The following is a 25,496-nucleotide window of genomic DNA, read 5'->3' on the forward strand; positions in this document are numbered from 1 at the left end:
TGTGTGTGTGTGTGTGTGTGTGTGTGTGTGTGTGTGTGTGTGTGTGTTTGTGTGTGTGTATGTATGTGTGTGATACGTCGTTGCGACACGTGCCAACGAACAAGAACACGATAGGGATTAAACTAATTGTAAGATTAGTTCGCGTCATCGTTACTTCTTCATTTTTTGCATTTTTTTTTGCTTTCTTGCGTGTCTTGTTTGCGTGTTTTTTTTTTGTTTTTGTTTACTTTAGGAAGAAGGTACTTGAGTACACCTTGGCCTGAGATCGAATGACTAGCATTTCCGGTTGTTGTTTGCGCCACTGTTCTGGACGCGCAAGCGGTCTTGCCGGCGGGGACGTCTGCCTTTACCGCTGAACACCTCCGTCAGTTTGTTGCTCCTCTCTAGACGGCCCCTCTTTAGCGCCTGGGTAGACCTCTTCTCGAGAACCTGGACAAATTTCAACATTACGTTACTTTACTTTTCTTTCTTTCTTTAAACAAAAATTTCTCTGCTACAAGCAGTGGCTAAGAAAAAGTGTCTCTACCAAAGCTTTTTGAAGGAGTTTAATCATAGCTAGAGCTTCCGTGACAAGCTTCTGCCTCTACTCTGGACCTTTTTCATCAACGTTGGTTTTTTTTTTTTTTTTCTTTAGCCTATACTATAGTTGCGAAGAAAAATGATCACCTTCTGCGCCGAGCGACTCTGGACTATCCTCTTCTCGGTGCTGACACGTCCGACGGCGGGTCTTCCGCCGTGAATAGAGGGTCTGTAAATTTCTTGATCGCTGACGATTCTTCTCGGTCTACGGTTCAACGAGGCTGCCGCCGTGGCCGGTACACCGGAAACGATAGAAGGTAAAACGTCCTCCTCGACGTCTCTGTTTTCCGATGCATCCGGCGTTGGCGGTGGAGTGTCGGGGGCGACTGTAAGAGTCGTGGCTCGGTATACGGACATGCTGGGATGCTCGATCAGCAGGTTCTCCAGCGGAGATGTTTCCACGTTTACGGGTCCCGCCCGTGTAAAACATGGGGGTGGCGTTACATACCACGACTCCTCCAGCGTCGTCGCACCCTCAACTGTGTGTCACAAATAAACCTGCTTTAATTCGGACATTCAAAGAGCCTTTCGGAAAATAAAAAAAATATAAAAATAGGAGTTATTAGACGAAAAGTTTCTGCTCTGCCAATACATCGATTGTTTTTCAAACAAGATTACATCCATTTCCATTTCCATTTCCATTTCCATTTTCACTTCCACTTGCACCTCCACGGCGGAAAATTGTACGAGTAACGATTAAAATAGAGAACGATATTTGATTTATTTGATCTCGACGCGTTCTCGAGCATAGACGCGCCTCGTTGTCGATTTACGCTTCGAATATATGTATGTACGACGGCGCGGGTGTAGTCTCCCCAACGTGAGAAGCAATCAGTCAGACAAGCAAAGGGTTGACGAACTTTTTCAAATTTCTCGAGCAACGTTCCTTTGAAAAGGCCGTTCCTGCCAGACGTACCAGCACGGTCAATGAGGATCCACTCATCGCCCTCAACCTCCACCTGATTGAGCCTCGCCATTACTGGAAGGGACTCCGGGGTTTCGTTATTGGACCCTTCCCGAGAGTCCTGTGTGCCGGAGCCGAAGATATTACCTCCGAGTAAGTAGTTTGCCAAGCTGCTCAGCATCCTGACCTTTTTGCTCTTCAGCGCCTGTAATGCCAACCAATTGTCGGATAAAATAAAATATTTCACCATAAAACTCGATGTTTGACGCGTTTCAGCTTCCGATTAAAATAAATCGATCGCAAATATCATTCGTTCTACCATTCGTTCAGGATTAAAAGTCATGCACGCCAACTCCATTTAGCCAACCAACAACGAAACAAAATTGTCCAGCAAATAAAGATCGTTGCTGGATCGGGCATCAACTCATTCGCGTCCGTCGCGTCGTATTAAGTGAAATGTATGAAATCCGAGCGAGCGGATATCCGTGCGATATCACGGGCGCGACCAAAATTCCCGATGGCGTACTAAAACGCCAGTTCTGCCGGTAAGAAATAAGAGGAGAAAAAGTGCCCTTAAACGTCCATAAACGTCCTGCTGGAAACTAAAGTAAGAGGCTTCGAGAGCTCGTCCTCGATCGATTGTATAACGAGGAGAGGTGTAGTTTTTCCAATGTTGGCGATTTTGTTTCGATAACATTAGCCAAGGATAACGCTAACAATGTTTGGTAAATAATCCTCGAAGCAAAGAAATTTGTAGGTCACAAGGCTTAAGACCTCGAAACTCTTGAGCGCTATTACAACTACATACATATCATAGTTACAACTGCGAATACGTCTAGACGCGGAAAGTATGTAGGTACGTACCTACTATACACGAATCCATCCACGTGGTACGGAAAGTGCGTAGCACGTAGAGCACGGCTATCGGGCCCACGGTCACCGTGTTGTAATTATTTCAAGCCCGTTACGCGTCGCAAATCGCAACTTACACGACGTTACCGTTGGCGTTGTTGAATCGCGTAAGAGGCGCTCTTACTGGCTGCGTCACGTTCAACACTTGAAGTCTCGCTCGTATCGTACGTAGTGGGACGGACGATCACCAAACGAATCAGTGGTTGTGTTGCTTCGCCAAGGATCACGAGTAATTGCAAGTATATCGCCTTGCAATTATTTTACGATCGTTGCGCAATCGATAAACGCGCGAGAACGCCTCGTTGAGAAATTCTCTATGAAAATGGAATACCGAAAATAGAGCTCGGTGAAAGGCACGAATTTAAATAACTTTACTCTGTTTGAGCAATAATTGTGTTAAAGAGTCGCAGGTTGCCGGACCCATGAATTATTGGAACGGACATGATCGCACAACGATACGTAACAAATGTGGATCGGAGTCTGTTGAGGCTGGACTAAAGGGTCGCACAGATTACTCTGACGTGACGTGAACCCGCGTCATAAGACGCATGATATGAAAATCTAAAGGGTCGCACAGATTATTCTGACGTGACGTGACGTGACGTGTAACACGTCACGTCAGGCACCGTGGGCTGACGTCAGGCTACGTGGGCCCACGTCAGACACGAGAAATTGTCAGAAATAATGAATCCTTCGATAATTCTTAGTTTATGGCACTTTGGTTATTGAGGTCGATTTTATTTCTTCCATTGTAATATTTAGCGATTTAACTTCTCTTTTTTTAAAAATATATTTTTTATTGAATTTACGTAACAATGTTCGAGGATATTGCACAAGTTCAATAGTTGTAGCATCATTTAAATTATTTTCACTATCTTTAGTTTCGAAATGATGAAAGATGATTTCTTTTAAATTTGTGTTGCAATTTTCGATAGAAGTTTCATATGAGTTATTTCGATCCGTTAAACTTTGTATACATTTAATATTTTCACATATCTTCAACTTATCTTCTTCAAGTGCTTCATTTAGTTTCACACTATTTACTTTTTCATTGTGTAAAGATTCCTCTGTGTTCTTAAGGTTCCCTTTCAAAGTCTCTACTTCAGTATTTAAAATATTTTTAGATTCTTCGGTTCGTGATAAAGATATCTTCCGAGAGGTGCACAAATCTTGTAACTGTTGGTTCTGATTTGATAAAGAAGTATTTTGTTCTTTTAAAGATTCAATCTTTTTAGTTAAATTACTTAAGACGCTATTTAATTTAGTTTCTGTACTTTGTAACATTTTTGTTTTTTTCTGTAATTGTTCTGCTACATTTTTATAATCGCGGCTGGTATCAATTAGAGCGGTTACCTCGCGCTCGCAAATACAAACATTCTTAACATACTTTCTACGGAATTCCTGCTGTACCGCTAGGCTTTCGTCAGTCGCAAGCGTCACTCTCCTTGGGCAGTTCTTCGCAACGTGTCCGAATTCTCCACATTCAAAACACTTCGCTCCTTGACTTCTTCGGTGACACTCGAAGGAGAGATGTTCGCGGTCGCCGCAGTTGTAACACCTTTTCGGCGGCGTATTCCGCGCTTCTCGTCGTTGCATCCCGTCGTCTCGCCGCTGAACTCCATCGTCTCGTCGTCGAAAATCGCTGTCTCGTCGCTGGAACTCGTTGTCCCCTCGATAACTATTTTCTGGCCGTCGGAACTCGTAAGATGCTCGCGATATCGTACCACCTCCACGATAATTCGGACCATCGGATCGCTGCACTCCCGCTCCACATTGCGCAGCACTAGTTTTCTGTCCGTACGCCTCTGCATTAGCTCGTAAGCTTCTCTGGATAGCGGGTGGTAACGTAACATCCTTGAATCCTTCTAGAAGCGATGCCTTCGATACAAACTTCAGCAATTTCGCGTGGTTTCTCAACGAATGGTCCGTCTATTAAATATTCGATCAGCTCGCCTTCGTCGATCGAGGTACGATTAGCCAGGATCGTTTTTCGGTGGAAATATTCTGCGAATGTCTCCTCCCTTCTCCATGTGCGCCCTTCAAACTCTCTGCGTGCTGAAATTTTACTTTGTCGATCACCGAAAGTGTCTCTCAGCTCGCTCACTATATCGTCGACTCGCATTTCTATATACTCCGGTTTTAAAGAGAGCTTTGTTCTTAAAGAGAGCTTTGTTCTTAAAGAGAGCTTTGTTACTCGAAAGCTTTGTTCTTTAGTCGCGAAACGACTAATAATTTCGCCGCGTTGTCGTCCAGCCTATACGTCGACCGCAGCAGTGTCAGCTGCTTCTCCCAAATATCGAAATTTTCGCCGTTTCCTTCCAAATAACTCAGCATGGCCTTCATTGATTCGTCTATCGCCACTGCTCTACGTTGATCCACGTGGGGCGCACTCTGGGGAACGGACACTCCACCTATGTTTAGTCTTTGCATTTCGCGCATCATTTTTTCCACCTCGCGTCTCAATAATTGAATCTCGCGGTCAGCGAGTTCTAGCTCCCTTCGCTGAATGTCCATGCTTCTGGCATCGATGTCCGTAATTGGCGAACTTCGCGGTCTTGGCGAATTCGCGTTGGGAGCCTCGTCCACGCCGGAGTCTGCACTCGCGATGGTACCCGCGACAGAATTTCCACTCGCGATGGTACCCGCGACAGAATTTCCACTCGCGATGGTACCCGCGACAGAATTTCCACTCGCGATGGTACCCGCGACAGAATTTCCACTCGCGATGGTACCCGCGACAGAATTTCCACTCGCGGTCGCGCTTGGATCGCGGCTCGCCGCCTCATCCATCCACGCACCCGTCGGATCGTTCATCATGAGCCTATTGATCAGTTCACTCTTTACTCCAGCCATATTTAGATCTTTCACTTTCAGCATGTCTTTCAGCTGTGTCACCGTGAATTCACTTGGGCTCCTGTTGGTACTCATTTCACGTCACGTACACAGTCCACTCGATTCCACAATTCCCAAATTCCAACACTATATATATAAAGAAAACACTTCTTATCCAGGCTTCACAGTTTTAGGTATTCCACACGATTGGTTAGTTCTTGGAGTCCACACAATTCGCTCTTACGATTACGCGGCTCGTACTCACTGCTCGTTCAATCCCGGACGAGCCCCCAAAATTTGTAGGATTTATTATATGTTACTATATTTATAAAATACTGACTTAACTATTAACGAAACTAAAATGAATAGAGTCCGCTCAACGATCCGCTCTACGTCTATTCGCGCCGTCTTTACCCTTCGACTGCTCAACTAAATCTGTCTCCAACGCTTCTTTCTCTATCTCCCCTTAAAGTTAAACACTACCCAGGGTTTTTCCCAGGCAGGGAAACGTTGTTCTAGGCGGCCTCGCCGAGGCGCGCCTGGACAACATCAGCCCAAGTGGCCAGGTCATAAATTAAACTAAACTAAAGCTACGTTACAATATCCTTATACCTATCCTATAGCTAACGCTCTCTCTCTTTCTCTCTCACGCACACGCACACATTCCCACTCCTACACAAATAAAGATCGTGCATAACAACAATAATACTAATAATTTTTCTTATTAAAATTCCTTAAGATCAGATTTAATAATTTTATTTATTATTTCAATATGTTTAATCATTTCAAGTACATGAAAAATTATGTTTTTATATTTTGTTGTAGTATTTTGTTGTAGTTTGTAGTTTTTTTATATGTTTTTATATTTAATATGGATACGGATATGTAAATATCTATGCATTTCTGTATTTCTGTATTCATGTATGTGTTAAATCGATGCGTTAACGTTAAAAGACCGATTAGAAATGAAAACGTCGAGTCAGAGTCACGTACATGTATGTCTGTGTGTATATGAATGAACGCGCGGTAACGAACGTGTTAAATCGATGCATTAGAATATCGAGTGCAAGCAAATATTTCGTGTCTTTTAGGGAGAAAAAAATCTAACGACATTCTAGACTGTTTCCATGTAAAAAGAGCGATGACGATATCTTTGTTACTTCACTGTTAATTACCCTTCTCACACGTGTATTGTTTCTTCGGTAATCGTTGGTGTGGTCGATGGAGACAGTGTTATCTCGTGTTCCTTTTTTTTTTTATGGAGATATATCGCGCGAATAACGACTCCTACCAGTAGATAGAGCATCGGTTTCACTCCTTCCTCGTGAATCATAATCAGGCTAATCATGCTGGGTACCGTAGGCTTTATCGGTTGCGTCAGAAGAGTCACTGATTTCATCGCTCGAATTGTAGCTCGCGTTTCTGATGTTACGACTGAACATTGTTCATTCCAACAAACGATTGCAAACGTAATCTACGAAGCAGAGTATTATTCGCAGAAATAATCCTCTCGAAACCAATTGAAAGCATAGTAGCGATCGCCTAGTCTAATATCATACATTGGACCAAGAAACTCACTGTTAACACTGGAGTGGTGTTCTTTTTAGCCGTGACACCGTGATAATCATCTGCCCCATCAGCCTAGTCGTTTAGTTTTCTCCTTGATCGCATTCTTGCCGAATAAAATAGTAAAGATAAACTATTTTCTGTCGATATAAAAAAAATCAATGTCGGACACGCCTTTCATATTCCCAAATAAACTAACTAAAGTCATCGCAACTATATCGCAGTCATTATATATACATATAGTCGCGGTAAAAAGCGTTTTCACGTCGTATCGTGACTCATAGACATGACTACCGCGCAAAAAGCAATTACTCATCAGCCACCGAGTCGATCCGAGTTCCAAAGGTAATTAGGTAATTACACGAGCAAGTTGTTGAATTTTTATGAAAATACAAGCGGAGTTATCCTCTCTGGGTATCAGAATCGAACGTTAATTGCAAATCCAATGGGATTCATTCTGCGCTAAGCTGTCCGTCTAAAATGTGCCTATGTCGAAGGTGTAGCGTCCGGCAGAAAATCAAGTTTGAGAAAGGTTGTTTCCGCCGCACGTGAAGAGTGTTTTGCACCGTTTGCGTTGTTTGGTTTCGGTGTCGTCTAAATTTCTTACAGTCTGCTTCTCTTCATCGGCATCGGTTCGATTCTAACGGGATCAACGCAAACGAGCGATCATATGTACGATTACGTCACTAGTCAAGCTACATATGTACAAGTACATACATGTAAAAGCTAGCGAACTTGCACGGACTCGACGCGATGCGATGCGATGCAACGTGACGCCACGGAAAGATGGTCGAATAACGTTCCTTCTCGCATAGATAGACTCTTTATATGGAATACAAAGAGGAAGAGACTCTTGGAACCTTTTCCATCGGCCATCGAGGGAGAAGCATCGACTCCGGGCTCGGTCACTCGCGGTTAGAGATGGGCAGAATTTTATTCGAATCATTTTTCTGCTCAACGTGAATCGAATCGGATCGGATCGGATCGAATCGATCCGATGAATGCAATTGTCCAATTCGCATCGGCGCGAATGCGTGCCAAAAGAAACATTTCCGTTTTTATCTTGAAAATTATGTAACCATCGCGGACGTTAGTTTACATAACAACGCACGTTGGTATCTGGCTCCGTTAACATTTGCGCAGGAGGTGACGACCAAGAAAATTGGTAGAGAAGCGATTAACGGGGTCAATGTGTTCGCCGATGAAACGGGGAAACGTGCGACGTATACAACGGTGAAATGACTAAAACCAGTTTTGTTCGTTCCGAAGAGAGCGAAGCGCGATACGATAACGACTATGATGATGAAATTTCTATACAGGTTTCCATATAGTTTCTAATACGGGACGGCGCGGCGGCGCTGATCGATGGAGGCTAAAATGGGAGATCCGCGAAACTTTGAACTTGAACAAAATTCGTTTGAAAACTTGACGAATACTGTTCGAGAAAGTAGCTATTTGAATCAACTCGACGGTTTCAGTTTCAACAATAGAACGGATAGAACGATTGCCAACAATTTCTTCCCTCTGAACTTGACCGGTACAAGTGAAAAAGGAACATTCGAGATACACTTAAAAATATACTGCAACAGTGTTGTTAATGTTGCAGTGTAGTAATGTTACAATTTTCTTGTACATTATTTCGGAAAGCTTAATCTTTGAGATGGACAAATATGTATGTACCTATCGTGTAAACGGAAAATTCTCAACTTGGATTCGTTTACTCGTTTACGTTTATTTTTAAGCAAATCGACTCCTTACCGGCTAAACACCTTTAGCGATAGTTTGTTACCGATCGACCAGTCGACAGTCGCAGTGTCGCCAATAAGAGGATTTCGAAGAACAAAGAGCAAGATAGTTGTACGTGAAACAGGGTAAGAGTTATCTCGTCGATACTGCCAAGTAATCGTTCGTTTGTTCAAAGTAAGTTGGGGTAAACAGAGTCGTTGGAGGAATCGTGATGGAGCAAAGAATCGAAAGAAGAGAAAAACAAGAGGGACATGATTGGTATCTAGCTCTATCCACAGATAGATAAAAGGATGTATCAGGAGGAAAATAAAGGGCATTGGCTCACGCACCGTTCGCGAATCGACGACATTGCACAATTGACGTTCGATGAGAAAACGTCCAGACAAACGTTGTCGATGTTCCTTGGCGCTCGTCAGAAATAGAGCGTCGTCGAGCGAAACAGGAAGACGGCGTACAGCACCGCACCGTACACCTCCAAACTGCACCGCACACCACACGACACCATCGAGTGACTTGTACTGTACAAGGTATACACCATTGCCATTGCCCTTGCACTTGTAACAATCCGTGCACGATCCGTCGATCAAGCGGTTACCAAGCGGACTCCTGTACTGCGTTGTTTCGATCCAATTCCCCACTACTATACATATGTCACCTCCTTCCCTCTCGTTGGCATCCTTCGTGCTTTATCGCATCGACGTGCACACAAAACACGGCTTCGTTCCTCTCCTACTTGTTTGTACTTGGATCCTGACCGCGTTACAAGGCCACTCTGCTCTGCTCTGCTCTGCTCTCTTCCTAATATCACTTTCACAAACGCGACGACTCCATAGCGTTCTCCGTCGATAAGGTTCGCGAAACGTCACGATCAACGATATCATCGTCCAGCAGAATTTTACGCGACGGATAATAACGTTACTTATGGAACAACGACGTCCCTCTTTTACGTTGAATGGAACAACAAGCTACAAAGCCAGTTGTAGGTTGTAGGTTGTAGGTTTTAGGCAGTTATACGACACCCTGGTAGATACCAACAAACACCGTGTAAAAACACAACGGGAGAGTTGTTACGTGGTCACCTAGTGCTAAAGCGTAGCTCAACTTTTCTAGGTAATCAAACGGGAATGCTTCCTGTGTGGGTACAGTTCTCGACGAAAAAGCCAAGTTTCCTTGTACACACGCGAGCTGCCAGTGACAACGACCTTGATCTCGAATTCGCTCGCTCTCTCGCTCTGTTTCCTTCGAAAGAGGGACAAGAAACGAGTGGGCAACCTCGGGCAGTTTTTCTTCGATGAAATAATAACGTAGTTAAATGGAAAATCCGCACACCGCATCCCGAACAGTTCATCAGCCACTCACGTACACTCACACAGCAAACACAGACCCATTCTCAGTCGTACAGTACAAATCGTACATTAGGCCTGCGATGTATCGTTGGTTCCCTCTTTCTTGTTTGTCGCACTTCACACTCACGGATACATATCGAAGATAGAGGTAGACAGGCCAGATAGAAAAGAGACCAAGAGAATATAGGCAAAGAAGGAAGGAAGGTCACGTCCGACCTTTTATCACCACTGACAAAACGCCGATTGTTGGCGTGTAGATACATATATGCAATATCGACTCGCGGGATATCGTTGACCCTCGTTTCGATTTCGACACGGCAAAGACAGAAGCGGTATGCAAAAGGGGAACGAAATGGTGACAAAAAGTAAAAAAACAAACAAACAAGAAAACAAACAAACCAAAACAAAACAAAGAGGAGGAAAAGTGTATGAAGTAAAGGATTCACTCGCCTGAACAGTGTTGCGTGTGAGGAGCCGTGGTAGCAACTGCCCGCAGTAATAGTCGTCAGCTGATTTCGACTGGCTGGCTGGGCAGTCAAGCCAACGCGAGGGGCGAGAGCAGAGGTATGGTCTTGTTGGTGGGGGAACGAGATGCGGGGAGGGCTTTTATAAACGATATCAGGGACGTAGTATCGCGTGGCGAGAGGCGCCCGTGCCCTTTCGAGCATCGATCACCTCTCGGCAAGCTCGGTCGCTCTTTGGCTATCTTGAAAATTTATTTGCTCTCGTATCTGGAAAAACCAGCCATCTCGATTTCCTCAAATAACCGTTACGTGATTTTATCGTTAATGTATGATCCATCGATCCATCTTCTACGATCGATTATCGATAAACTCTCAAACTCTTTTCTTATACATATGTATGTTAATGTGTATACATATATGTGTAGATACATTGTTTCCGTGCATACCGATCCGTCGGTTTATCAAAAGAAAATCTGTCTTTCGACAACTTGAGAATAATGCAAAATCGTTTTCTCGTCTGGACAAAATTGCAAATTGTACGAGATGAGAGTAAGAACGAGAGAACCATGAAATCGTAGCAAATGCAGCAAGTGGAAAATCGATGCGTGTCTCGGTGTCTTGAAACTTGGAGCTGCCGGTACAAGCCTCTCGTTCTCTCGCATAAAATATGTAGCGCGGTGATAATGTAACGCTTAACTGCTGTTATTTATATTACGCGTGATATATGTAGATATCGTTACACCCCGCGAGACCAGACAACTACTGAAACAAGAAATATTAATATTCTCGATTCAATTGATCCTTTATATACATATACCCATTCTACCGTTTACCAAGTATCGTGCATTTATACATATTTCTCTCTTACCATTATTTTTCTATCGTTAACCTACCAAGTTCCAATTTATTATTAAATAATCATACGAGTATGTTACTGTGCGGTTGCTTGTCATTTCCAAATAATTCCACGTTATCTCATACATCCGCTGGAGTAAAAAGTACATGAACGTCACAGTGCCGTTGCAGCTACATTTCAAACAAATGAATATTAAATTATTCAGCTGTCCTCGAATTCCAGCAAACCGGAGAACAGAGCGAAAATATTTCTGGTGATTATTAGTTTCATTTTGATCGTCAGCTCGACTATAATAGTAGTTTTCACGTGCGTACGCGATGAAATATTTGTATTAACGTCAGCCGACGTAACTTGAACGTTTCGTAATTTAACAAAGTGCTTTTATTTTAATGGGCATACGTATATGACACGAGGCGGCTTGGGGTAAGGGTAACGATCAACAACCAACAATATAACAAAGGGCCCGAGAATTCATCGATTCACCGGTGAGCAGTAATCATGGGTGGGGGAACGCTCAGCTGGGCGAACAGCTGCTGGCCGCTGTTTAATGCTGGTATACTTGGAAAACTTCCTTTTTACCAACCTTTATTAAACTCTTCTACTTTCGAAAGATTCGTACCGTTTCTCGAGATCGAATATCGCCGTTGTACAAAATAAACCATCTATTCTTAAGAAATAGTTGTTTAATTATCGCTCGCTACTATATTTTCACGGTATAAAATAGTTTCGCTTAGCTCGCAGCGACATCGTTGCCCATAGTGGCAAGATGGCATCATATGTAGCACTGTAGCTGTAGCAGTGCTTCTCATATAATAAGGCGCTATCGCTACTGCTGGAATCACCGAACCCAATGTAACAAATAAAAACACTTGAAACCAGCGAAAGTTTATACCAATAATAAAATAGTTGACGAATAAAAATATAATATAGTCAGTTGTTACTTTATTACCGACGCTTACAATTAGTCGATTTAATAATTATAGAAATAAGCTTTTATGTTGTTATGAATGATTATTATTTACATCATGGAAATGCTATGCGAATATTTCTCAACAAAATAAACTCTTTTGATTGAAATTTTTCTTTGGCATGTTTTCAGTATCACGAGCACCGCGTCTACATTTGGCACATATTATTGAAAACGCGAAATCATTTTGCCAACAAGCAATTTCTACATGCTGAAAAATTACATTTCGACATCTGTCACGTATAAATAAAAACGTCACGTTAAAAAAGAGCAACAGATACCACACGTTCAATAATTGTCGATTATTATAACGACAAAGACGTTCGATTAAGAATTAAGGAAAAAATTAATTATTTATCGGTATAGTGTAATATTTGTGTAATTGTTCATGTATTATATATATATATATATATCAATAGTAAACAACAATGCTATCAAATAACCCAGTATTAAAAATAGTTCAATTTCATATAGAATTAAGATGATATTAACTTTGTATGTTTTGTAGTTTTTCCAATTTTACCATAAAATTACCAACTTTCTTTTTGTCAACTGCATTTTTCCAAACACCGTCAACCTTAAAGTATGATCCTATGATCATTGCATCAGAGTACATGTAATTTTCCATATTGCTTATCGTAACACCAGAGCCAATAAGGATTGGACATTTAGCAACTTGCTTAACTTCTACAAAATTTTTAGCGAATAAATTATGAATTATGAATTTATCATGTTGAACACAATACCTTTAAGCTCTGTTATATCAGCTGGGTCGCCAGTCGCGGTTCCTGTCAGTATTATTCCATCTGCTAAGAAAAATTCTGCCGCTTTCACTGTTTCTGCTAAGCTTACATCGGAAGTGATAGCATGCGAACTATTCAGAAACAAAAGATCGGAAATCGTGAGATGAATAAAATTACTGACTTTCTTTCTTATCGAAATACGACAAATCACCTATGCTTTTTTTTAATGTCAGCAAAACAAAGAATATCATTGGCATCGATCTGTTTTCTGTATCGCAAAAGAGGACCGGCACATGCATCTATCAAACCCTCGTCTGCTATATGAGAAAATACAAATCCTTCTGTCCTAACAAACTGAAAATTGGCAGCTTTTGCTACAGCTACAGCTTCTCTGTTACAACCTGCTAAAATCTATTGTTAATTTTTTAACGAAAGTATATAACATTACATTAGTTTATCGTAGACAATTTAATGTTTAGACGTATACCTGTATGCCACATGGTACATTTTCAGGTAATATTCTTTTAATTTCTATACAGACTCGAGTCATCATCGATACAGTTTCAGGAGATAAGTCTTTGGATCGTACGTATGGAACATCGTGCATGTTTTCCACTAGTATACCATCCTTAAAGTAAAGCATGGTAAGTTAAAATAACAATTTAGCTAACTCATGAATCTTGTAGTTATTACACTTACGACATTGCAATCTCTATAAATTGTAGCATCCTCGACTGCATTGTTTATAATTTTAGTTGTATCGCCGCAATACAGTGGTGTCCCTGATGGTTGACAATTTAAATTATTCGTTTAATAAATTAAAGGTTAATAGGTGAATTACTAGTTCATTAATAGGTGAATTTGATGTAGAATAATAAAATAATTTACAATCGTAATTAATGGAAAGCATAAGTTTTGTCAAATATGGTATATTCTTCAACGTATGAGGCGTAAAATTAAAATGAATAAAATTTCGTTACCAGGTAATCCACCGACATGCACCATTCCAATGATAGAACACTTTCCTTTTTGAAAAAATTTGTGAAAACGTAACATTTTCTCGTGATGAATGGAACGAGTTCGTTTAATTTGAATTGCAGACACTTAGAAAAATGACAAGTTATAGTTAGAATACAATTGGGGATCCAAGATAACTGTGAGTAGTATTTGTTTCTCAAGATATCGATTCTTTAATCAAAATCAGCTGTTCGATATGTTGAACAATACTACCGCTGTGCATGTGCTGCGTCTGACAAGCTCACGTATTAAAAGTTGGTAGAAAGTTTGCAGCGTCACGTCGCGTGGGAAAAATTCACCAAGGATTTCAGTTTCAACTATACGTTATATTGTTAGAAATATTAGCTTTACTCAATTGTTTGTTAACTTTTTGCATATAAATAGTAGACCTTGGTACTCGTGGAAGACAGTATAAATCATCAGTAATATTCAAGAACCAGTGTTGATAGGATTTTAATTGAAATTAAATAGGTATAAACGTTTTTCGACGATTAGTAAGTGCAAAACTTTAATTTCGGACCGGTGGCAGCCATCTAGCGGTTGATCATGGAAACTCCGGTCGGTAATAGGATAACAGAACGCAGGTGGAGGTCTACGCTTGAAATTGTGCGAGAGAGAAAGATATACTGTGCGAGAAGGATAGAGAGCACCGAGGCTGGAAACGGCAGTGCACATGCGCAGAGTATACTCATTTGTTTATCGATTGTTTATCGATTATTTACAAATAATTCATCAACTTTTGCATACACAAATTAAAGCTTAGGCTTCTAGGAGTCTTCCCCTATAAGTGGATTGAATCATTATGCACTATTTAAATAGTTGTAAACCATTTAAGATACGCATAGTTCCATAATAGTTCTGACTACGCCACCTGTCATTGCAATTATCGTTAATTAATCAGTATTAGGTACATAATTGATGGAGTTTGGTACTCGTAGAAGGTAGTTTGGATCCTTGGCAACATTCAAGGACTGTTTTCGGTACGATTTTAGTTGTTATTAACGACTTGTCAACAAATTTTGTGTCAAAAACACGTTACAACTGTCGCCACTGTTGGCCGTACTGGGGCACCGTCTCCAAAAATTGTTTATAACTATTTCGATTCAACAAAAATCCTATGGAAATCGGTCCTTGAATGTTGCCAAGGATCTAAACTACCTTCCACGAGTGCCAAACTGCATCAAATATATACAGAATATTGATTAATTAACGATAATTGGGACGACAGGTGGTGTAGTCAGAACTACTTTGGAACTTGTGACGTACCTCGCGTAATCGACACGCTCGGTCGCACAATTTCCACGGACGAATTTATTTGGAAGAATTGGGCGCCAGTGCCAAGTGCACTAGTCCGTTACTTTCGTTCTTCCGGCTGCTCTACGGAGAGCGAAACTCAGGGGAGGTCGAAAGGGGGGAAATAAACTTTGATCCGCGTACGTTTAATCGGATTTCTTTATTTAATCGAAACCGACGCGGGGGAATTCCGCGGTACACACACCGTTGAGGAAAGGGTGCGGCGACTACGCGCCGAAAGGGATACGCGCGACGCGGAATTCCCGATACAAAAAGAAAATGTCCGACGGAAAGAAAACGAATACCTAACAGGCGCGACTTAACTCTATAGGGGGCCACGCAAACAAATAGTCCGCCCTAGAATCAAATACAATCGAAAAAAGACTACGTCGGGAATTAACGGTTTCGCGTTTCGAAGGGGCCCTCTCCTTCGAAACGCGGCGCGTTCTCAAACCGCGCAAGGTCACGCGGGAGATTCGCGAAACGGACGGAGGGAAGTCTAACGGAGTTCCCTCCGGTGGTGGTCCTGTCGCGGACGAAAAAGGTGCTCCGGAGCACGCTCGCGGACACACACACACAAGATTATCCGCACTCTCGCGCCCACGCACGCCACAAAAGGAAACCCAACCAGTGGGCCCTACCTGAATCTCCCCGGTCTCTGGATTCCTGATTACGAGGCGTTCTCTACGGGGTGAACGGCGTGGACAACACCCCCCCCCCCCACACACGGCTCACACAAAACTTGGTAAAGCTCGAAGAAAAGGGAAAGCTTGCTCGCGTCGCTCCCGTGTTCCGTTTTGCCTCGCGGTTAGCCGTTAATTAGGTTCGATTCCTCATCGATCGATACAGAAGCTGTAAGGGCCCCTCACGGTATGCCACCACCATGGCATCTTCGGGTTTCCCCTCGTGGCATCGTCGAGGGGCGATGGCTCTGGTCTCTTTCGCGAGGGTGGTCAGTCCTCTTGGCGGTGGGCACACCTGGGTCCTGGGGTGGAGGACACCGCGACCGGCGTCTTGCCGCGCTCGCGCGAAGACGCGGCTCTATCGCGGAGGGGCGAGGGGGCGCGAAAAGGGGGCTCTCTAATGCCCGCGGTCCACTCATCCCTCCACTCTCGCGGACCACCTCCGGCCTGGGGTGTCCGGCGAGGAGGGAGCGAGGCCCTGCCGGGGGTCGGGATGCTTTCGTGACGGGCAGAAAAAGTCTGCCCCGTCACAAACTATGCTTGTCTTAAATTGTTTACAACTACATATTTAATTAGCGCGTAACGATTCAATCCACTTACAGGAGAACATTTCCTAGAGATCTAAGCTTTAATTTGAGTAAGCTAAAGTTGATGAATTATTTGTAAATAATAACCGATAAACAAACGATAAACAATCGATGAATATACGAGTGTACTTACGAGTGTATCGTTCTGTGTACTATTATATTACTAATAATATAAAACCAATAAATTATTTTGCTATTATCTAACTAGCTCCTCCAGTTTTCGAGATATTTAAAATAGCATGGTTTCACCGCCAACTTTGGGGGCTGTTTTCACCCCTTCGATACGGACGATTACTGATAAAAAAAGATACGTGTCAAATATTCTGTTGAGAATTACCTACCACATAAATTTGATGAAAATTGGCGTGTGACGATTGAACATGTTCCCTTGTGAACTAAACTGACACTGGTGTCACCATCATGAGTATCGAGGCATAAGGTTGTCGCCATCGAATAAAGTGATATTTAGCGATTTGATTTTATCGGTAACATTTATATTTTACTTGAATTAGCAACTTACAGCTGGTGAATTAAGTTACTTGAAAAATTAACGAAAAGGATTTCGTACCAAGTCCCCCCCCCCCCCTCGTAGATGTTCAGTTTGCCATGCGTTCTACGTTCGCTATGCATTAGATGCTGAAGCATCACGGCTGCGGCAGATGCCACGCGCGCGTTTGTTCCGTCAGTGTCGGTCAGACTCTCAGACGCGAACGTTCTTAGCGAAAGTGTTCGTGTTCGATCAACACCTGCCTATACCGATCAGTTTCCAACAAACACATTAATTCTCGCTCCGAAATTAGTGTCTCGAGAAATGATCGATATCAATATTATATCAACATTCTTGATTAGCGTATCTCGACATTAGTGTTTCTTCATCATTGGATTAAATAGTTTGCCGTGTATATAGGCAATGTTGTTTGCGGTCTCCGAAATGTGTAGTAAACTGTTTATTATTGAGGTCTGTTCAAGTACCGCTAAGACGCAACAATAGGACAACGTAGTTGTTCTCCATGTGGTGCATGTGGTATGTCGACGTTAGTGTTTCTGGATCATTGGATACTTGAGGTGAAATTGCAAGTGGTCCATGGAGAATAATGTAGACTGTTGATGACGGGAAAACTCGCGTGTACGACAGAACGACGAGGTATAAATTGGATAATTGCGCGATTCTTAAACAGGAATGAGACGTAATCGTGATTCCGACGAAAGTATCGTGACAAGATTGACGCTTCAAGTCTGCAAAGAGAAGATTTTGGTTCCGTAGATGCTGAGAAGCGTTGAATTTCCAGTGTGGCATTGTCGTTGATGTACGTGTACGCGCGAATCTTTACTTGGGCATGGGACGTATTCGTCGGTAGCACCGCGTTTCCGATGCAGCACGTGAGTATCCGAGTTTGAATCAGAAAGCCTTTTGTCGAAGTAGTGCCAACCGACGACATTGTTCAGGTCAAGCTTTTTATTTAACGGAAGATAGAAATTTGCTTTCAACCGAACTCTACATTATAAAAAAAGTTTCGAAAATTAGTTGAAAGTATTTGACACGTGTTTCGTTGGCTCGAGTTCACGTTATAATATCATACATATTACCTATCCCAGATACTGTTCGATAATCCGTACGTCTAAAAGACTACTACTTGCTACGGTCCACGTGGATCACTTTCTGAATTGCCGGACGTAACCGAAATCGAGATTAGAACGAATTGATGCGCTATACACCATGCCAAATGCCATGCTATCCCGTCAAGTTTACGGAAAAGGGAGCGAGAGATAGGGCGGTCGTGTAATTAAATTCGTAACTGAAACTGTAACTATTCGTTGGATGAAAATAATTGCATTATCGCTTAATGATGCACCGATACGACGCAAGGTGAGGTGAGGCGAGGCGAGGCGAGTACCTGCTAGTACAGATACACATCAGAGCTATTAGACGGAGCAGGACATTCGTTAGCTGTTCGTCGAAAACTTGCACCGGAAGCTATCTCGAACGGTGACGATAAACTGGTATATCGACCACGAGATGGGCCAAGTAAATTTGTTACCTCTGCAGCCGGGCATCGTTTTAATCCACATTTACGGCTGTGAACGGTTCCTCTTTGACGGCATAATATGTAGTTGAAATGACAAGTTGTAAATGAAACGGTTATCAAAGTCCTTGAAACCGATCGCGGCTAAAAATTGCTTTTCGAAATGTCTTGGACATTTGCTATGCAAACTGTCCACTTGCTTAGTTATCGGTGTGCTTAGAAGACAAGAATATCGGGCAAGAGGAGACTGAAAAAGAAGATTCCGTTCCGCTGTAAGTTTACTATGAGATCGATAGCCCTTTAAACCCCATTCAGGTATCGCGCTCACGTTGTGATATGTACATATATACATGCATGTATATGTAGTATATACATGTATGTATAGGAAAGGAAGCATGCTGGGCTGAACGTTTCTTCCATAGAAGCAGCTCGAAACTCGAAAGTGGAAATACAGAGACGTCGTGAACCATTCTTGGAGGAAAATCTAATTTTCCACTCTTGTTTCCCTTAAGATCGCTTCTGGTCCCCTGTTTGCTTGCTTGTCGCGCTTCAAATGCGAGAACTAGATGCTACCTGTTGTACATATGTAGTGTACCGTTGTCTACAATTTACTCTCGACATTTTAATCCCGACTACTTTACCTATATAAATGCAAATACTATACATAGATATGTAGATATGTCAACGGTATGTTGCTGCAATTTTAATTGGAGACTGTACAAGTTGTGTACTCGTTAGACGTTTCGCTCGATTAGAATATCGGTTAGTAGATAAGTTAGCTTACAATTAGAAATTGTTATTTTATTGGAAAACAGTAAACTTGGCATTATTTCCTCGTGGGATGTGATCGTGGAGAGTATGATATTTTCTCGAATTTTACAATATTATAGGTGTACATGGAACTCGGCTGATTATATTTCCAACATTGTAAATACAAAGATCGTCTGGTGTAGTTCTGTTTCCAGAATGTTAGAGTTGAAAAGCTATCGAACAATGGTGCCTTTGGGAGAGCTGGTTCTGTACTAGACGCCGCGTAATAATTCCGCCGCTAGCATTCCGTCCAACTTAATTAGCGCAAGAACGATCATCGATGTACATACTACGTTCGCGATAAACTCGCCGTAGAATTTCAATTAAAGAGTTTTCGAACGTCTCGCGTATTTACTTTAATCACGATCCTGTTAAATAGTTTCACCCATCTTTTTGATCAAGCGAGCTTGGAAAACGACATTGTTTATTTTGAGTTGTAAATTTGTTTTGTAGAATAAGTTTACATCTTAACGAAATCATTAGCTAAGCTATCGATAGTAAAGGGTTTTATGATTACGCGAGAAAAAAGAACGTTGCGACGAAATGTTATTCTAATAAAAGCACTGGAGTCGGTAAAAACCAGCCTCGATAGATAATCAAGGTAGGTTGATTACCGTATAGTATACCGCTACTATACACATATAACTATAACGGCTTATCTGAAATAAAATATCGATCATCTTCTTAAACTAGAAACTTGTGAAAACTTGTAGTTCACGGGCGCAGATTACTACAGATTCGAGACTTTATTCGCATGAATTTTCTCGCTATGGGTAATAAGCTAATAACCGTGTTCCGTAAAGTCTGCAAGAAAATAAATTTCAGAGAACAAGTTGATAGTTTAGCCGTAGTTTAAATGTTGATCTTGTCCTTTGAACGATGTTAGCGTTTCGGGAACATCTGATTCGGTTTGCTTCGATCCTCGCATTCGATATGTTCCTATCTGCTGCGCTTATTAACCGCGTATTAATGCTTTCCGCTGCCACGAAACTATTCGTAACGTTTCTAAAAAGCGTATTTTTGGACATTTGGAAAACAGTTTGTGTATTTCGGTGTGTCTTTGTATCATTCACAGTCTCGTAAGTTAATTAGAAATAGAAATCCTATGTACTTGGACGGTTACTATTGCAACCATTCGTCGAGCATTTCTTTTCAGAAGGTTCTCGATTTAATAACAATTTGAAACTGCCGTAAGATATCTCTGGTTTAAGTTTGCTCCTATATCAAGAGTGACGTGCCCGCTTTTTCACAGAGCAAATAAGAAGGAAATAAAAGGAGAAATCTTTCATCGCGTTTGTACAAGTCGTTCCATTTTTCTGATATATCCGACGACGCGCAACGAGACGCGTACAAATCTACAAATGCCAGCCTTCTTTATTTCACGCGGAACTTGCCGGCTTTTCATCTCGAGCCGCATTTTCCGCGACAATCAAACACCCTGAACCAGTTTTCCATACTCGAATGCGGTGCACTTTGCACACATGTGTCGCGTCGCGTCGCCCGAGTCCGAGTCCGAGTAAACAGCGAAATCGCGTGTCCGAGAAGCTCTTTCTACTTTTCCTTTCTCTCTTTATGAGAATATGTACTGCATAATGCGCAGCTTCGATCTACGATAACGATAAGGAGAAAAATCATAGTTGGACCAAGCCAACATTCCAACATTCTTTACCGTTCGTAACTTTAAACTTTAAACAAAGGAATTGCGAGCACGTGTGTCTCATATCGAGAATCATTTTTTGCGTATAATTGACATTCATTTCACTCTGTCACTTACAGTACTAGAGTGCAGTGCAATGTTTGTCGTATCGCGGAACACAAAGTTACGAAGCTGCTTTAATCAATTTTAGTGGTTGTGTAAATGAAACACGTGGTTTACACGTTGCGAAAAATCTGGAATCAGATTTCGGATAGAATTTCTCTGGTTTTAGAATTTCGTAATTGCATTCAAAACCGGCCGCTTGTTCCTAGATGCCATGAAATCTGTATTTGTTATATGTTAAATCACAGATTCGTCATACCGAAGATGGTCGCACATTTGAAACTGATAATAAATTAGGCGAATCGACATAAGATAATTACCGTGATACGCCTCGATGTACTCTGATTTACTACGATTTACTTCGACCTATGTATAATGTATAATGTATCGTAGGAAAGGAGTTTGCTATTCAAACGTGTATCTATAAATATTGTATACGAGTGTTGTTCCATTCCCTACGGGCTACTTTTTTCCGAGGAAAAGGATGCTTTACAGTTTCTGATCAAAAGATCACTGAATTCCTCTGGGAGAAATTTCGCCCTCCAGTGCCCATTTCGATGATAATGAACCCAACAAGGACACTGTCCTTGTATCGATCTTTACACGATCGCGTTCGCGTATTACGATCAATCCGTACACTTACTTATTTAATCATATTTCATCGAATTACGATTTATCGATGGTGCGTCAAGATCGGCCAAGTTCCAGATATCCTCGGAACAGTTTCCTCCGTTGCGCTACAATGTACATATGTAGTTTGTCTGAAACATGTCACGTGGTTCGGAACATCTATCCGGCCTGTTATCGATCACACGAATAAATATCAAGTTCATTGTCAGAGGTACGAACATTTTGTTATTAGGATTTTTCGAGACAAGGGATCAGAGAGAGAGCCTGTCGCAGAAAGAAAAAATGTGGCAGATGGGCTGGCTAAAATCGATACGCAATTAACGCTCGAGGCCTGTGAAACAAAAGGACAGTCATAAATCGTATCATGTACAAATGCAATATTTGTCATCGTAAGCAAACGCGTACAACGCGAAAGCGAGTTACACTCGCTTACACTTTGACTGATTCGAGGAGTTGAATCGTTTAACTGTTTGCAGAAATTGGTTAGGCGTTAGGCAAACAGGACGTCTCCGTTGATACGTGTACACGTCTGAAGGTAAATGTCTTTCTCTATCCGACTAAATAACGAATTAAGCGATGTATTCCAAGCAAATTTATACCGGGGATAAGAATACATTTTTTTTCATCGAAGAATGCTTTATTCGACTACAAACGAGCTTTTAACCTTCGTCTATTCGTTGTTGATGAGAGAAATGCGCAATTCTCTCTTTTCCCTTTCTCTCCTTCCACACACTTTCGTATTTTCTCATCCATCAGACTCCAAAGGCTTTATTGACAGTGCCGAGGATGGATCGACACCAACTACGTTGGAATAGAGAATCGATAAGAAACTATGTGGGATTTTGGTCGTAAAGGGTGGTGATAAAAAAATGAAGGAGCAACGAGGATGGAAAGTAAAATACGATTTGCCGGATTCGCATAGAATAGAAACAATGTTAACGTAAGGATGCAACAACCGTTGGCAGTTGGCAGTTGGCAGTTGGCAGTTGGCAGTTGGCAGTTGGCAGTTGGCAGTTGGCTGTTGGCTGTTGGTTGTTGGCTACCTGTTGCCCGAACTCGCGGAATCGATATGTCTCCGCGTGGGAGAACGGAAATAACGTGAAAACTTTGTAATCGGGTACAGGATGTTCGTTAAATTGTAGTGCGCAAAAGCATGCGGATGGTTGGACATTGCGTCGTCATTTGACGACCTAAAGCGAAACGCGTTTTCATCGAAAAGCTATTTAAAAATCCATTTGGACATTTACGATCCAGATTAACGATCTACGAATTTTACTGCGCAGTCGAGTAGAATATACGAGTACTTGTATAGCCAAGATTTGATCGTTCCACAGTGCACGGAAATTTAGTTGGAGCCAGCGGAATAAAACACCGCAAGCAAACCTGTCCCTGTGACGAGTAATTACTCTATTCACAATCAGTTTCACAACTCGAGAGAAACAAAGTTTTTAATGGAATACCGTCGACCGTATCATTTAATTATTTAAACAACTACAATGTAAAGTTATTAATGTCGAGGGGAATTTAGTTATCGAACGTGGAAAGAAAATTGCACGAGACATTCTCACGGAGGTGTGTTTCACTCTCGAAACAGCCTTTGCTTGTCTCTTTTCTTAACGGATACCGAGGCTTTGCCTTGACCGTACATCAGCTCGCGACCTTTTTTTTTTTACGCGACTGATTTTTTCGAACCAGCGAAGAATCGCGTTCTCGATGACACGGAACGAAGAGGTTCCCAAGGGCAACCACGCGACAAAAGCCGGAGACGTCGAGAATCCCAGTGACTTTTCGCTATCATATGTCACCGCAGATTTTCTCTCAGCATTTTCTTTACTACACTTACCACCGTACAGGTTCGTCCTAAATCAACTAAACCGAAACACACGAATAATTTTTTTATTACTCTTGTGGGATCAACGGTGGGAGATACAACGGACGATTCTATGCAAAGGAAAAATACTATATTTAAGAAACGATTGGTGTTACAACTCAAGGTTCGTCGCGCTAAACTCGGCTGACTCTCTCGGGTCTCGGGGTCTCGGGCCCTTGTCCTTTTGTCTTTTCTTCTCGCACGCGCTTGCCACACACTCACTTTGCGCGCGTCGCAGTAATTGCCGGTGAATCAGTCAGCACATTATCATTTTCAGCACGAGTCCAACTAATGCTTTCCTTTTAATTCGTTGTTCAGAGCAAATAACGTTATCATCATCATCGTCATCGTTATTTCAAAAGCAGATAAGGTACGTTAATTGACCGTTTTTCTTTTATAGACTGTGGAAATTCAGGTACGGGTAACCGATGAGGTGCCAACATCGGAGGAACACTTTGTTGAAAATGCATTACTACCTTGGAGAGCAATGCCGGCCCCCAGCAGTCGTACCTCCCCGTCAACTCCGACGAATCCGCAGCCCCAGTATTTGTCACCGCATGTTTTTCAAGGAAGAAACTCCCTCTGTTCTGCAAATGGTAAAACTGAATTTTCTTTTGTACGTATGACAACTTTGCGCGCTGATAAATTGGTTCGAATCGTTGTTCTATAGCGGTGGACCGATATCTCAACTGCTGTCGTGGACCGATAACCTACGCTAAATCGGTGCGATGCACTCCCAGAATAGAAAAAGAATTGAATTGAATCGAATTAATCGCAAAAAATGTTCCCGATGACAATATAAACATGGATACGAGAGTGACGATATGTTTGCTTTGCAAAGGCTATGCCTATACGATACATGTACGTGTACTTTATTGTTTTTTATTAGAACCGTTTAGCTATTCATTAATTAAAAAAGTATTTAATGTGAAAAGCAACGCATTATTAAACATCGGTTTAAGCTATCGTAGTTGTTTATACTGTATTTGTAAATAAAGTATAACAGAGAAACGTATAAATAAATAAATGTAATGGTTAGATCGGCATTTCACGTGCAACTACCTTTGGAAACTAACAACTCGAAATTCATCGTTATCGTAGTCCCCGGTTGGCAATTTGGTAATTATAGAGAACAGGTACATCCTCTCCGATTTCGATGATTTTTCAATATGTTGTAGAAATCGACATTGTGAATAACTTTTTCCTATACATATAACCGTCGCTCGGCCTTGGTTTCCGAGATATTTGCAAAATATCATTACTACTACTGCAATGAATATTGCATATAGCTACGCGTCTGTGGCAGCGTGTGTGTAAGCATTCAGTCGTCGATTGTTTAGGCTCGGAGTACACGTACGCGTCTGTGAGTTCCCGTAATTTCGATGCGTATAATTTTCGCGCAAAATCCTTTTACAAAAATTGAAAAGCATATATGAAAAGCATAAACACCCCTCAGGCTAACCGTGTACACACCCGAGTGGTGCGCTGCAGTACTCGTTGTTGGGGGCTTCGCCACCAAACCCCCGACCGGGAGCGAGACCCCGGAACCCCATTTTTTTACTGTACGAATACAGATCATGCGCTACTTTATATCTATAAATGAATTCGGAACAGATTGAAACACGAGCCGACCAGCGAATGATAGCTATCGCATACAGACTCACAGTCGCGTATGTGTATTCCGAGCCTAAACAATCGACGACTGAACGCTTACACACACGCTGTCACAGACGCGTAGTTATACGCAATATTCATTGTGTAGCAGCAATGGTATTTTGCAAATATCTCGGAAACTAAGGCCGAGCGACGGTTATATGTATAGGAAAAAGTTGTTCAAAATGTTGATTTCTACAACATATTTAAAAATCATCGAAATCGGTGAGGATGTACCTGTTCTCTATAATTACC

At 41.9% G+C, this 25,496-nt stretch overlaps 3 protein-coding genes across 7 annotated transcripts in view; 1 reads left to right on the forward strand and 2 right to left on the reverse strand.

The window, feature by feature from the left end:
• Nucleotides 1-8: 8 nt before the first annotated feature.
• Nucleotides 9-10,459, reverse strand: LOC128879125 (tumor protein p53-inducible nuclear protein 2). 3 transcript variants are annotated; one of them, XM_054128013.1, is made up of 4 exons: nucleotides 10,336-10,459; nucleotides 1,496-1,688; nucleotides 667-1,058; nucleotides 9-429 (listed from the first exon to the last, which is right to left on the reverse strand). In XM_054128013.1, the coding sequence occupies exons 2-4, from the start codon at nucleotides 1,662-1,664 to the stop codon at nucleotides 274-276; spliced, it is 717 nt and encodes a 238-aa protein (XP_053983988.1). In that variant the 5' UTR covers nucleotides 1,665-1,688; nucleotides 10,336-10,459; the 3' UTR covers nucleotides 9-273. The 3 variants fall into 3 exon arrangements, with proteins under 3 accessions (XP_053983988.1, XP_053983990.1, XP_053983989.1); XM_054128015.1 differs by lacking the exon at nucleotides 10,336-10,459 and adding an exon at nucleotides 8,869-9,168; XM_054128014.1 differs by lacking the exon at nucleotides 10,336-10,459 and adding an exon at nucleotides 6,806-6,933.
• A 173-nt stretch (nucleotides 10,460-10,632) lies between these two features.
• Nucleotides 10,633-14,443, reverse strand: LOC128879124 (uncharacterized protein F13E9.13, mitochondrial). Of its 3 annotated transcripts, XR_008457569.1 has the most exons (7): nucleotides 13,896-14,443; nucleotides 13,615-13,697; nucleotides 13,403-13,543; nucleotides 13,127-13,326; nucleotides 12,919-13,046; nucleotides 11,218-12,037; nucleotides 10,633-11,111 (listed from the first exon to the last, which is right to left on the reverse strand). XR_008457569.1 is itself a non-coding variant. In XM_054128011.1 (6 exons), exons 1-6 carry the CDS (start codon nucleotides 13,969-13,971, stop codon nucleotides 11,889-11,891), a joined length of 777 nt encoding a protein of 258 aa, XP_053983986.1. In that variant the 5' UTR covers nucleotides 13,972-14,443; the 3' UTR covers nucleotides 10,633-11,888. The 3 variants fall into 3 exon arrangements, 2 of the variants coding, with proteins under 2 accessions (XP_053983986.1, XP_053983985.1); XM_054128011.1 differs by having other exon boundaries at nucleotides 10,633-12,037; XM_054128010.1 differs by lacking the exons at nucleotides 10,633-11,111; nucleotides 11,218-12,037 and adding an exon at nucleotides 12,044-12,859 and having other exon boundaries at nucleotides 13,896-14,440.
• A 2,812-nt stretch (nucleotides 14,444-17,255) lies between these two features.
• LOC128879126 (uncharacterized) overlaps nucleotides 17,256-25,496 on the forward strand; it is an 8,626-nt gene continuing 385 nt past the window's right edge. Inside the window, exons 1-2 of the mRNA XM_054128016.1 lie at nucleotides 17,256-17,875; nucleotides 23,989-24,184. Of these exons, the coding sequence (XP_053983991.1) occupies nucleotides 17,801-17,875; nucleotides 23,989-24,184 (271 nt within the window). The 5' untranslated portion in view covers nucleotides 17,256-17,800. The remainder of the gene's footprint in view (nucleotides 17,876-23,988; nucleotides 24,185-25,496) is intronic.

This window comes from Hylaeus volcanicus, chromosome 6 (genome assembly GCF_026283585.1).
Source record: "Hylaeus volcanicus isolate JK05 chromosome 6, UHH_iyHylVolc1.0_haploid, whole genome shotgun sequence".
Classification (NCBI taxonomy): Eukaryota; Metazoa; Arthropoda; class Insecta; order Hymenoptera; family Colletidae; genus Hylaeus; species Hylaeus volcanicus.